This window comes from Spermophilus citellus (assembly GCF_964194105.1).
Source record: "Spermophilus citellus genome assembly, chromosome: 12".
NCBI classification, from domain to species: Eukaryota; Metazoa; Chordata; class Mammalia; order Rodentia; family Sciuridae; genus Spermophilus; species Spermophilus citellus.
Genome location: NC_138198.1, coordinates 56249933 through 56263021, shown reverse-complemented (window position 1 = coordinate 56263021; position 13089 = coordinate 56249933). Strand labels below are relative to the sequence as shown.

At 62.8% G+C, this 13089-nt stretch overlaps 1 protein-coding gene across 1 annotated transcript in view; it reads right to left on the bottom strand.

Moving 5' to 3' along the window:
* LOC308631638 (junctophilin-3-like) overlaps positions 1–3177 on the bottom strand; it is a gene marked incomplete at both ends in the record, with an annotated part of 45736 nt that extends 42559 nt beyond the window's left edge. Inside the window, 1 exon segment of the mRNA XM_081263020.1 lies at positions 3086–3177. Coding sequence (XP_081119146.1) covers positions 3086–3177 — 92 coding nt within the window.
* Positions 3178–13089: the final 9912 nt, after the last annotated feature.

Genomic DNA, 13089 nt, shown 5'->3' with positions numbered 1-13089 from the left:
CTCCTGTGTCCATCCCCGAGGGGCTCCTGTGTCCATCCCGAGGGGCTCCTGTGTCCATCCCTAGGGGCTCCTGTGTCCATCGCTGAGGGTCTCCTGTGTCCATCCCGAGGGGCTCCTGTGTCCATCCCCGAGGGGCTCCTGTGTCCATCCCTAGGGGCTCCTGTGTGCATCCCCGAGGGGCTCCTGTGTCCATCCCTAGGGGCTCCTGTGTCCATTGCTGAGGGGCTCCTGTGTCCATCGCTGAGGGGCTCCTGTGTCCATCCCTAGGGGCTCCTGTGTCCATTGCTGAGGGGCTCTTGTGTCCATCGCTGAGGGGTCCCACTTGACACCAGCCCGAATGCTCCTGGTGCTCTGTGCCTGCCCTGGGCGAGCTGAGCTCCCAGTCTAACAACCTGGAGCCCAGAACCTGCTGTCTGAGTGCTGGCCGGCTGGTGGATCAGCACAGGGGGAATAATCCACACTACACTCACGTGTCGCGTGGCTGTGACGACATGGGCTCCTAAGACTCTAGGAGACTCCCTTCAGGCCACGTGAAGGTGCGCGGGTCACAGAGGAGCTGCGTATTTCAATTGCCTTATCTCCAGAGCATCTCATTGTGCCGTGTGAATATTTAAAAATCTGACAGAATCTGAATGAGTGCGGTCAAGGACCTCGGGATGAGGAAGCTCAGCCTCCCCCACCCCAGGTCTCCCGCCCCCAAATAGCTGAGGAACTTGGGGCACGAACGCCACCCACCGTCATGTGCTCTGTCTCGGGTTTGTTTCCAGGACCTCGTGCTGTACCTTGGAGACGGTTCCATGCCAGCCATCGCAGGCCACCTCTGGGGTGCCTCAGGTCCTGGATTCTGCCCGAGCTGAGAGGGAGCAGCTCTGCCATTTCCTGCCACCTGCAGTCATGGCCTGGTAACCTCAAGGTTTGACCTTTGGCACAAATCTGTCTTCAGGATGAGTTCCCAGAAGGGCGACTGTGAGTCTGAGATGGACCGAGATGTCCCTCGGCCTACCCTTTGCTGGAGATGCCAGTGTTCTGCTGGAGACTGTGCCCATTTCCGTCCCCGGAGGGCTGTCCCCCACACTGTATCCAGTTCGGTGGACTGCGACCTTGTCTCCATCTTCCAGCGCTCCCAGGGGGACAGGAGAGTCCACCGTGGCTGCGGCTGGCCGTCCTGCGGTCCGGACGCGGTGGATTCCCTCCTGCTGACTTGCAGGTTTTCACAGTAAGGAGCCAGTCTGTGCCCTGCTTCCTGTTTAGGCACATGGTCTCTGGCGTCTGTTCCAGTGTGAGGCATGAGGTAGGGATCCGACGTCCTTTCCCCTCAGTGGGTCCCAGTCGGCCTGACACCACCTCCTGAATGTCACCCTCCTGGAGGGGCCTCTCCTGCTCCTCTCAGCCCCTTCTCCTGCAGTGCCCTCTCGCGCCCACACAGAGCCTTCCCTGCTCCACAGCCCCTGGTCAGGGACACCCAGGGCAGACTCGGGAGGCCACGGCAACTCTAAGAAAGCCACTTCTGCCACAGACAGATGTCACTGAGGGTCAGGCTCCCTCTGCCTGCCGGCTCTGCTCAGCATCCTGTCCCCGGACGTGAGGCTCACGGCCATCCTCCCCCATGCCACAGGTGGGACGCCAGGCCTCAGGAGACGGAGCCCTTGCCGACGGCTGATCACCTCTGGCTGGGAGCCCAGCAGCCCAGAGAGGAGGCCCTATTAGGGCCAGCTGCACTCTAGGGGTTGGGAGTGGGGGAGAGGGATGCATCCCAGTCGCCATGACAACCCCAGGGCTCCTGGTGCCAACACTAGTTGGTTTTCAAACAGCCTCCACCCTCCTCCCCGGGCCTCCCCTCCCTCAGCCTGCCTGGACCTAGCACCCCACTTCTCCCTCACCCCACAGCACCCCATGCACCAGGGATTGCAGGCATACTGCAGCTGCAAGGAGCCCAGGGACCCACTCAGCAAGGGGCTGTGTCCCCACTCGCCAGGCTGGACCCAGGCCACAGGAGGGCAGGGTCAGCTGAGGTCTTGGGCTCGAAAGGGGAGGCTTCCCACTCACGGTAGAGCACAGGTTCACCTAAGACAGCCCTGTTGGCCTGCCTCTCTAACGCCCGCCTGAAGCCTGAGGTTGTATGCAGAAAGAAGGGACGAGTCCCCACGGGGCCTGCAGAGGGTTCAGGGCCGTCCGGGAGGGACAGCTGTCCCACTGCCAGAACCTCTCACCAATGGCGCCCCTCAGGCACAGTCAGACCCAGGCTTCTATCCACATCTGTGTTCCTGGGTGAGCACGTCACACCTGACAGATCGCACACACGCGCTGTGGGGAGCCATTCTGACACGTGATTGGGTGACTCCCGTTAAGGGCCTGAGGCACTCTGGCTGTGTCGGAGTTATCCCGACCCTTTCCTGATGAGAGAGCCCATCCGTGTGGGGGTGTGCGTGACCACTGACCCCGGAGACCCAATCACTGACCCTGACCTTGGAGTGCAGCCCCCCCTCAACCTTCATTGGATGGAATTCTCCCCTGAATCTCTTGTTCCCCCAAATAAAAGGCTGCTCCCTGGCGTGTTCGCTCTCTCTCTCTCCTGCTAGCCCAGAGTAATCCTCGCTGCCCTGCTGGGCGGCTGGAGGCGGGGAAACAGGGAGGCGAGCCGTCTCGGACCTAGCAATATAAAATAAGGTACTGTCTGTGTGTTTTATTTTGATCTCTTCTAACTAACTTAATGCCAGAACCTCATTAATGAAACCACTGCGCAGGCCGCGTGGTAGAACGCGCCAAGCGCGGGCCTGGCCGGGACGGCCCCACGGAGGTTTCCACCGAGGCTGCCTCCTCTGATGGCTTGAGACCAAGCCCTGAGGGGCTCAGCGTCCTGTCAGCAGTGCCGGACGCACAGTGGGACCCCAGCGGCCCTGTCTGGCCAGCCTGCGAACCAGACAAGGCTCAGAAGGAGGACCAACAAGGCTGACCTGGGAAGGGCCCCAGGTCAAGAGCCAGCTACTCCCTGGATGGCCAGGCTGGCTGCAGGGGCCTGGGACAGCAGGGACCTGGGACAGCAGGGACAGCAGTGAGAACCTCCCTGCCAGCCTAGAACTCTGACCTGCAGTTTGCTTCTTGGAGGGTCTCGAGCCCAGGGCAAATGGAGGTCTCCAGGTGGGCATCATCCTTCATGCCAGAATGATGCTCCACCATGCTGGTGGCCTTGAGGAGTACCCCCGGCCACTCCTTGCTGCCCCACCCTGTCTGCTCTCAGAGGTCTAGGAAACAGTGCCCGAGGTGGACTCCAGGGAAAGATACCCACCACGTCTCCATGCCTGGGCGGCCAGACGCGAGGAGCAAGCCTGGGCCTGGACCCAGCCCTTGGACAGCAGGCAACACGGTGCCCACACCTGGGGCTCCAGACAGCCTGGCCTGGGCTCCACCTGCTGCTCAGACACTCGCTGCGAGGCAGGCAGGGGACCCCAGCCTGGCTGGGCCCCAGCTCCCCAGACAGAGCAGCAGGTCCCCAGGGCCCCCGCCCAGGTCACCCACAGGTGGCAGCTGACTTTGTCTCACCACTGTGCCCTGCTACTCTGCTTCCTGCCCTGAGCAGGTGGCTCTCCCACTCCTCATGCTGCCCACCACCCCTCAGTCCAGGCCTCCTCCTCCCCCTGTGGAAAAGGTACCCAGCAGAGAGCGAGCTGGGCACACTCCTCACGCCTCCACATGTGCCACCTGTGGGTCACCCTGCCTGGCAGAAGAGCTCTGGGAGGCCCAGGAGGCCAGCACTCTCCCAGGGCGCAGCCCGGGGGCCCGCAGGGGACGGGCCTCAGGCTCAAGCCCCAGGCCCTGCTCCTCCCAGCTGTGGCAGGGCTGGGCGTAAAGGTACCAAGGCCCTCTTAGGCCTGGCGTGGAGGAGAGCAGCGTGGCTCCCAGCCGGGGCCCCGGGCAGCACCCTACCCCCCACCCTGCAGGCAGACACCTTGAGTCTCAAATCCCACTGACGTGACAGAAGGTCCTGCTGGAGGGGAGGGGCACCAGGGGCTGGAGACCACCCCCAGCCCATGCTGAGGGCCATTACCAAGTAGGAATGACAAATCAAAATTTCCTTGCTAGCGTACCCCATGTTAATGATTTCGCTGTTGACATTGCATGTAAGGTGACCTTGCTCAAAGACCAAGGCGGATCCGGGTTTAGAGCTGATCAGGTTTGAGGAAGTATCCCGGTCCTTGGGTTTTAGGCGTTCCCAGTGGAAGACAATAGGGGTTTTAGGGAAGTTGGAGGTTGAAGATTATTGCTGCCGGGATTAGGGCGTTCCTGCTGCCTGAGCTCCCGTTGAGCTCTCGTGAGATTCTGAAAGTATATGGGAAAAAAAGCCTCGTGGAGTAGGTGAATTGGGTGGCAGCAGAACTGGGATTGCCCGGGAGCGTGTGTGGAGGCCGGTGTGAGTTCGGGAATAAAGAATTGCTGTTTGGATCTACAAAGCTGTGTGGTGGCTCGTGATTCTGTGCCCAGCCAAGACTGCGGCAAGCCCAGACACAGCCGTCGCCAGGCCCCAGGCCACTGAGGCCCGAGACGGGAGCAGGAGCCGGGACAGCGAGGAGCAGCTGGGAGCCGTTCCCGGCCGGCCTTCAGTCCCCAGAGGCAGCATCGCAGCAGGCCTGAGGACTGAGGAGGGTTGTCACTGTCCGCAGCTCCCTGGGGACAGACCTCAGCTCGTGCCAGGAGCCAGCCAGAGCCTCGAGGGAACATCCCCGGGGCTCTGCCTCCCCTGGGGCCTAAGAGCAGGAGTAAACACCAACCGAAGCCAGCAGGAAGGGGCTCTGTCACCCAAGAGGCTGCGGCACCCGTCAGCTCAGAGGCCCCAGTGGTACCCAGAGCAGCTGTCCCCTGAGAAAGAAGGTTAGCCACTCTGCAGGACAGGCTGGGTTCGTCCCCACAGGCAGAGGCCCTGGCTCCTCCCTCCCCAAGTCAGAGGAGCGGCTGAGGCTGGGAAGGGCGTGGGCAGCTGGTGCTGGGTTCCCCATGCAGGGAGCAGCCACCAAGTGCCAGCTGTTTGCCAGGAACGAGATAGATGGGCCAGGAAGGGGATGGTTTCTGCAGGCTAGATGCCCTGGCTCTCGGCGGTGGAGGTTTGGGGCAGGGGTCACCCTGGATACACAGCAGCAGTGGCCTGGGCCCTGAGATGCTTATGCAGGCACCAAGACGGGTCCAGCTCTGTCACTAAGCCTCTGGTTAGGTCCCACATGTACCCTGCGCCTTGGCTTCCCCACACGTGGCCGCAGTACCATGAGCACAGGAGGGAGAGCCACCAGCACTCAGGGTGCCACCCAGGGCTCCCGTACACCACTGGCCGGCTGGCACAGACATCTCTCCAGTGACGGCGCGCACTGGGAGCCCCCAGGACAATCCTGTCCAGCTGCCACGATGTCCTCAGAGCATGGACCCATCCCCACTCCTCAGCCAGCCTCCAGGAAAGGATCTGTGTGGGCATGCAGAGGCCGCACCGGGCTCACACCTGGGTCAGGAGGTGGACGGCAGCCTTGGCTCTGGTGCCTGAGGCCCAAGCTGCCAGGGCACACCAGCCGTGTGGCAGGATGGCCGCGTCACACAGGGACAGCAGGGGCAGGGTGAGGTGCCTTGAGACGGTTCTGCAGGTGCTGGAGGACACCACGGTCCACTCTCCCCAGCCTGGGGCCAGGCGAGGCTCTTCAGCAGGGCTGAGGAGAGACGGATGCGCGGGAGCCAAGGGCTGCGCCTGGGACAGGGGTCTCCACCCTGCAGCAGGAGGTGGAGGCCCCGAGTCTCTGAGTCACGGTGAGAGAGCACAGCTGACATGCAGTCCAGAACCAGGGCCCAGGGCCTCTCTGTGCCGTGGTATCGGAGGCGGGGTCCTGGAGCCCTCCTCAGGTGACTGTGAGGACGCAAGTGCCCGGGGTTACGAGAGAAACTGGTCATGTTGAGATACTAAGTACTGAAAGTCACATTTTCCAGGTGCAGTTGTGCACCCGATGACCCCAGAGACTCAGGAGGCTGAGGCAGGAGGACCACAGGCTACAGGCCAGCCTAGACGGTCAGCCAGGCCCACCCGGTCTCGGTGGCACAGCATCCCTGGGCTCAGTCCTCAGTGGGGGTAGTGTGGCATTTGTGAGTTGGACACCTGCATCCTGAGTGGCACATGAAGTAACAGCAAGGATGGGGGCTGGCAGTGTAGGACACAGCACAGAGGTGGCCCTGCCTTCCCAACAGGGAATGGCTAGCCCAGGCTCAGAGACCCTGCAGGAGGCCCAGGGAGCTGCCCAGGGTGCTGACCCCGCAGGCTCTCCTGAGCCTCTCCACCAGGAGCAGGCGCCCCGCCCTCAGCTCCTCCGCTCCCCGGCCCTCTACCCCAGTTCTGCAAGATGCAGAGAATTCTGCATCGGATGGTGACAGCTGCACGATGCATCAGACACCATGGAACTACACGCAGATGGCTCAGGTGACGATTTCATGTCACATGGATTTACTGCAATTCCAAAAATTGGAAAAAAATTCAGACAACCAGGGCCAGAGTACATGAGAGACTCACTTTCTAGAACTTCAAATCAACAGGCTGGTCTGCTGCCCTGGGAACCGCCTGAGAGTGGCAGGATGAACACCACCAGGTGGACACACAGGGTGGACGACACGCAGTCTCTCCGGCACTCACACCCATCTATGGCCATGACAGACAGCACTGATCAATGGAGGCCTGCCCCCAGCCCAGATCGACCTCAGAATCCTTCCCAACCCAGTGCACAGGCAGCCACCACCAATCAATCTGAGATGGCCGTGAGCCGGTCGCCTGGGGCCAGGCTGCTGGGGCTGCTCCTCCCAACAAGTGCAGACACAGGGTGGGGCCGTCTGGGACCTTGCGTGGGTGCTTCAGCCGAGCTGCGCTAAGTGGTAACCGAGGTCGCTGTGACTGGCACCCCGCCAGCAGTCGCTCCCCGTTCAGCACTTCACGTAATTACTCCTCAGGCACCAGCCCGCCACCCCACCGGGCCAGTCACTGAGGGGTCGGGAAGGGGAGGACGTGGCTGTGGCAGCCTGGCTGCGGCAAGAGGCCCGACTCCCCAGGTGGGGAAGCGCAGCTGCTCCCACCACCACGCCACCCGCAGGGGCCCGCCCTCCACGACCCGTGACATGGCTGTACCCTGGACGGCAGGCCAGCCATCCCAGGCACATCCTGGGGACCCGGGAGGGGGAGGGAGGAGGGCAGGGCAGAAAGGTGAGGAGGAGGGAAAGAGGCAGGAGTGCGAGGGAGACAGCGCGAGGGCAGACGGCAGGGCGAGGCGGGCAGGAGGGGAGCCAGGGACGGGCGAGTCCCCCACGCTGACCCTGACCTGGCAGGAGGGAGACAGGAGCCAGCTGTGGCCTGGCACAGCTCTGGCATGATCACTCAGCAGCTCTGCGGCCCACGATCCCCACGTGCTGCTCTCACCTACCCACTCAGTCTGCCAAGCGACCCCTGAGGCCAGTTTGGTGTCTGGCACCTGAGCCCCAGTGACACAGGGAAGGTCTCCCCGCTCACAGGAGCGGTCTGGAGCAGGTGAGAGGCCCTGCCAGGCTGGGCAGCAGGGCAGCCGCAGCCCCAGGGTGCTCAGGGCAGACTCTGCAGAGGAGGGGCCACTGAGGTCCTGAAGAACGGCCCTCCTGGGAGCCACGGTACTGAAGCCACTTCCACCCCCGGTACTGAAGTCACCGGTGGTCACTTGGGCCCATGTGCCCAGGTTACTGACGCCTCCCAGGTCCCGATTGTCCTCACGGCAGGCTGCGCCCACCCTCTCTCTTCCTCCCTGGGGGACACTTCCTCCCTGGTGACTGGTCCCAGCCCGGGGACGGGGCTGCTCAGACAGAGGGGCCTGAGCACCAGTGCCCTCAGGGCGCCTTTAGAACCGGCTTCTACCTCAAGTCAGTGCTACCTGTTTAAACACTGTTTAATGTCACAGTGTTTGATGTGACACAAGGCTGCCTTTCTATTTTAAAGTACAGGGTTCAGGACGTGGGGTCCATTCCCTCCCAGTACTGAGCCATGCGAGGTCCTTCCAGCACGTTCTTCACCTGGACAGAAACCTGCCCCCGGGCACTCACGGCCATGCTGCCTGCCTGGACACCCTGCTCCTCATCTCCCTGGGGCTGTGGCTCTCTGGGTCACACAGGGCCAGCCTTTTGTGCTGTCCTCCTTCCCTGGGCCCCATGTCCTCAGGGCTCACTGTGCAGATGCCGTGACCTGGGCTCTGGTCAGTCTGCAGGTGCTGCAGGCTGACCCCGTCCCCCACACTCCAGGGGAAGAGCCAGCCGTGCCAGCTGCGTTCGGGGACTGGGCCCCTCAGCAGGTTGCAGGAGGGCCTGGGTGGCGTGTGCCCAGACAGGACGGCTGGGCCTCTAGGAGGCAGGGGAGGAAAGGCCACGGGAGGACCTGGAGCTGAGGAGACCCTGACCCTGTGTGCGCTTGGACTCCCAACTTGGGAGCCAGGAGGGAGGCGTGTCCTGTGGAATGGCCCTGGCCTGGCTTTTGTTTCCACACGGGAGTGAGTCAGATGGCAGCAGAGAGGGTACACGGGTGGGAGGGACGGAACTCCAGGCCCGGGCAGGGAAGTCCTGCAGCCCTCTCTCTGCCGTCCCCGACTGCGCAGCACAGACCGCAAGCCCTCCTGAGGCCCAGTATGGTGTGCAGGGAGGGGACCCAGCAAAGTCCCCTCTCCCCTGGGATGGCTGTCCATCAGGCCCTGCATCCGTCAGCTACCCCCACAGCAGTGCCGAATGGCCGCACCCCCCAACTGAAAGAGACCCTCGTGGTGCCCCACACACCGCAGCCTCCCCAAGGTTGCCCACCTGCCCTCCCTGGGGACATTCTCGTGAAATGCAAGGGGTGAGCTGAATCGCACCTGGCCTCCGGGGCCCGGGCCACGCCCAGCTTGGGACCCCCACCCCACCAACCACACCAACCACGTGTCCAAATGGGAGGAGCCACGGGCAGGTGGCCAAGGGCAGACTGGACACAGGAAGCAGACAGCCAGGAAGAGAAAGCAGCCTCCCCCAGCGCTGGCTAGACCCCAGGCTGGACGGGACCTCACATGAAGTTCAGCCCTCAGACCCCCAAGGGGGGTGAGCTGCACCGCGGCCAGCGCACCCCACCTCACTGTGGGAAACGGAGGCTGCTCTGGTACATCCACCACAGGGGAGGACAGCGAGGGCCCCTGCACTGGGTCTCCTACAGGACAGGGACGGGGTGGGTGTTCTGGCAGGCTGCACCTGGGGCACTGGGGGGAGCCGCGAGACGCCATCTAACTCGGGTTAGAACTGACCCACAGGGACAGCAGCCGGAGACCCAACTGCCCCAGGCAGGAAGTGGGGCTCCAGTACCCAGCAAGCAGGGCAGGACCCTGGCTACGAAGGCCAGACGCCCTGCTCTATCAGGACCATCCCACACCCAAGTCAGTTTCCTTCCTGCGTCCCGGTTGCCCCTGGAGAAGCCCTTGGGTGCTTAGGATTGGTGGTCTCATCAGCTGGACACCAAGTCCTGGAGCTTCCGCACACAGCCCAGAGGGAGCACAGCACTTAGCACCTTCTAAGCACTATCTGTGGCCAGCAATGAAACTGGAGCCATAGCCATAGACTCAGCAGTGACTCCTGACTGGCCACAAGCTGAGCCCTGATCCTGGCTTAACACATTGAGTACTGCACCCAGATCCTGGTTCACGTTGGAACCTTAGTCCTGGTCACACACTGAACCCTAATCCTATGGCAGCTTTATACACAGGCCTCTGGTCCCAAGACTGTGTAGACTCTAAGGTAGCCTCAAAGGATGGGGATCAGAGAAGCATGAGGGGAGCACTGGGAGGCAGGCCTCAGAGCCCCATGTATTTCCAACCATCTTCACTTAGGACTCTCTCATTCTTAGGGAGGAGGGTTTTGTAAGGTCCTAGGGGAGCATGGTTAGAGCCAAGTTCGCTGACTCCCAGTCTGGTGGTCCACCCCTTGCATTTAGGAACCCTCGGGTGGGTAGGGGCCCTTTCAGGACTGGGGTCCCACAGTAAATGGGCAGGAGGGGGGCAGGCGGGGATTCTGGTGCCTACGCGTAGGATGGCTGTGCCACCGGCTCCTGGGCCCTCACCGGTGAGGGCAGGTCCTGCCGCTGGTGCTCAGGGCCAAGCTGGAGGCACCCCTTCCTTGGGGAGGAGTGTGGGGTAGACCAGCTGCAGTCTGCTCCACCTCTGGGAAGTGGAACATCTGGACTCTGGATCAGAGACTGGGGTGGGGGGGGCAAGTCAGGGGGAGCAAGCAAGGAGTCCCCACATGGAAAGGAATGATGTGCCTCCCAGAAGCCCCAGTGTGGGAGGGAGACTGCCCTGCCCTGGATGACCCAGTGTGTGGGGGTCCCAGTCTCAAGCCAGATGCCAAAGCCTGCCCAGGGACGGCTGCTGCCCTCCCCCACCAGCCAGGGAAGGGCCTTTCTGAGATCCTGTCTCAGAGCCCTGCTCCTGCTGCCTCTTGGCCTGATGTCAGAGGCCCTCTGGTGGCCACTGGCTGCTACTGCAGCAAGGAGAAGGAGACAAGGGCAGCTCAGCCAGGACACTGCCTCTTTCTGTCATTGTCAGATACTGGGGAAGAAGGCCCTTTTCCTGGAAGAGGAGGCGAGTGTGGTGCTGCCCAAGGGCTTGGACTGGGACGGGGGCCCTCCCTGCCCTTCCCTGACTGCCACCTGGTTTGGATCTCTGTGGCCCTCTGACCAGTCCCTCAGGACACCCTTGGAGCTCAGGACTCTGGTTGGCCTTACAGGGGAAACTGGTGTGGACAGAGCTGTGGGGTGAGATGTGCAATCTGCCAGGGTGCCCAGTTGATGTGTGTTGCCCTCCTCCTCTGGAGATCAGTGGAGGACGATGCTGGCTGTGAGGCTGCTGGAGAGGGTTAGTTGGAGGTTAGTGGCCATGGGATGACAGTGTGGAGTGGATGCCAAAACTCAGGTTGAAAGTGGTGATGGTGGTTGTGTGTATTGGTGCCACAGGGGTGGTACCCTAAGGGAAGCTGAGAGATGCAAGCAGCTGAGTCAGATGCTGGATTTGGGCAGCAATGCACAGGTGGCCTGCTAAGAGGGTAAGTGTGGAAAATACTGGACACTGGGTCTGCATCCAGAGTGAGGCGGGAGCAAGGACCTTGGGGCAGAAGCATTCTGGTGAGAAACACCTTGAAGCAACTTCCCTGAAGCTCTTGCTTCAAGACTCAGGTTTTCATTCTAGAGGGGCCCCCTGAGGGTGGCGGGTCAAAGGTCTCAGAAGCCGGAGAGGGACCAGGGATGGCTTAAAATGGGAGAAAAAATAGCTAAAGGCACTTAACTCCATCAGCTGAGAGAAACAAAATCTGGGATGTCCCCACTGTTACCAAGTCAAAGAAAGGGAGGGAGTGCCTGGGGACAGCCACACGGGGCCACTTACTTCCAACTCTACCTCCTTCTGGCTCTGTCCCCAGCCCCCTCACAGCTCTGAGCACTCCTTCAGGGGCAGGAGTCCCCCTGAAGGGTGATGGGATCCCCCCAGCCTAAGCAGTCCAAGGGGCCTCCCCCACCTGCTCCTCTCCACAGGTCCTGAGCCTGTGCCTCTGACTCTCCCCTGCCCATCACTCCTCCACCTATTCATACATCATGGGTCCACCGACACTACCCGTCTATGCAGCCCAGCCATTTATCCCCAATCCTGTTCCAACCCCCTCCCTGCCCCATGCATTCTGTCCTCCCTTCTATCCACCCTCCACCCTTCCATCCGTAATTCCACAGGATTCCCCAGTCGCCGGTCCCACTGTCCATTCATCCATCCATTCCATCCATCCATCCATCCTCTTATTCACCCTTTCTCCATCCCTCCACCCACGCACCTATATTGTTTGTGCACAACCCCTAACTTCCTTCTCTCCATTCTTCCGTCTGTCCATCCATCACCCATCATCCATCCGTTCAGACGGCAGCCACTCCTGCTCCTGGAAGAGGCCGAGGGCTGAGACCCAACTCCTGGCATTCCTGCTGCATGGGGCAGGAGCCCGCCTTCCTAGGTGTGCGCGCCTGTGTGCGTTTCACCCCCCACACCCGTTACCCTGCTCCCCTCCCCCACACCCTGCCCCCCGCTCGCGCTCCCCCTCTAATGTGTGATCTGGAAGCTCTATAAAGCCTGATGTAATCCGTAATGCAGTCTCTGGCTCCCGATTCGGGATCCAGTTTCAGAGAGCGAGAGATTGGGGAGCGCCGGCAGCCGGGCGGGGGAGCAGCTCTCGCCTCTCTCCTCCTCCTTCTCCGGGTCCTCGGCCTCCTCCTCCTCCTCCCCGCGCCGCCCCGCCCCCGGCTCGGCTCGGCTCCCCCCCTTAGGAAGGGGAAAAAAGGCGAGAAGAGCGGGGCAAGCGAGAGGAGCGGAGCGGCGGCGCGGCCGGAGAGGGAGCGGCGGGCGCAGGCGGCGGCGGCGGGCGCGGCGTTGGCGGCGGCCCCGGCCGAGCGAGCGGAGCGGGCGAGCCGGCGGCACAGGCTGCCGCGCCGAGTCCTGGCCCGGCCCCGGCCCGCGCGCCCCGCATCGCCCGCAGAGCGGGCATCCGGACCCTCTCGGCGCCCCGGGGGCTCTGGCAGGTGGGGGGACGGGGAGGGGCCTGCGTGCGCCCGCGGGTGCGCTCCAGGGGGCGTCTCGGCGAGGCCGGGAGCGGGCCGGGGGCGGCAGCGGCTGTAGGAGCCCCCGCTCGGTCGGGCGCCGGGCTCGGCCGCGGAGCGCTCCCAGGGATTTGCAACTCGCCGGATCAAGTCCTCACCGGCGGGGACGCTGCTGCTGGGGAAGGTAAGGAAGGCTTTGGCGGGGGGCTGGGGGTGCGGCGGGAGGGGGCGCAGCGCTGGTGGGAGGGGATCGAGAGAGGGGGGCGCCCGGACTTCCCAACTTCGCGGTTTGGGGCTTCGTAGATCCCTGGTTTGCGCTCGGATCTCGGGAGTTTGGACCCCCCTCCCCCCATCTCCTGCCTCCTCCAGCGGCGGCGACAGAATCTGGCAGGTCCCTGCGCGCCCGCATTGGGCAGGCTGAGGAGGGGGCGACCCTGGACGTGGGAGAGGCTCCTCCGTGCTGCTTAACAACCCCCCCC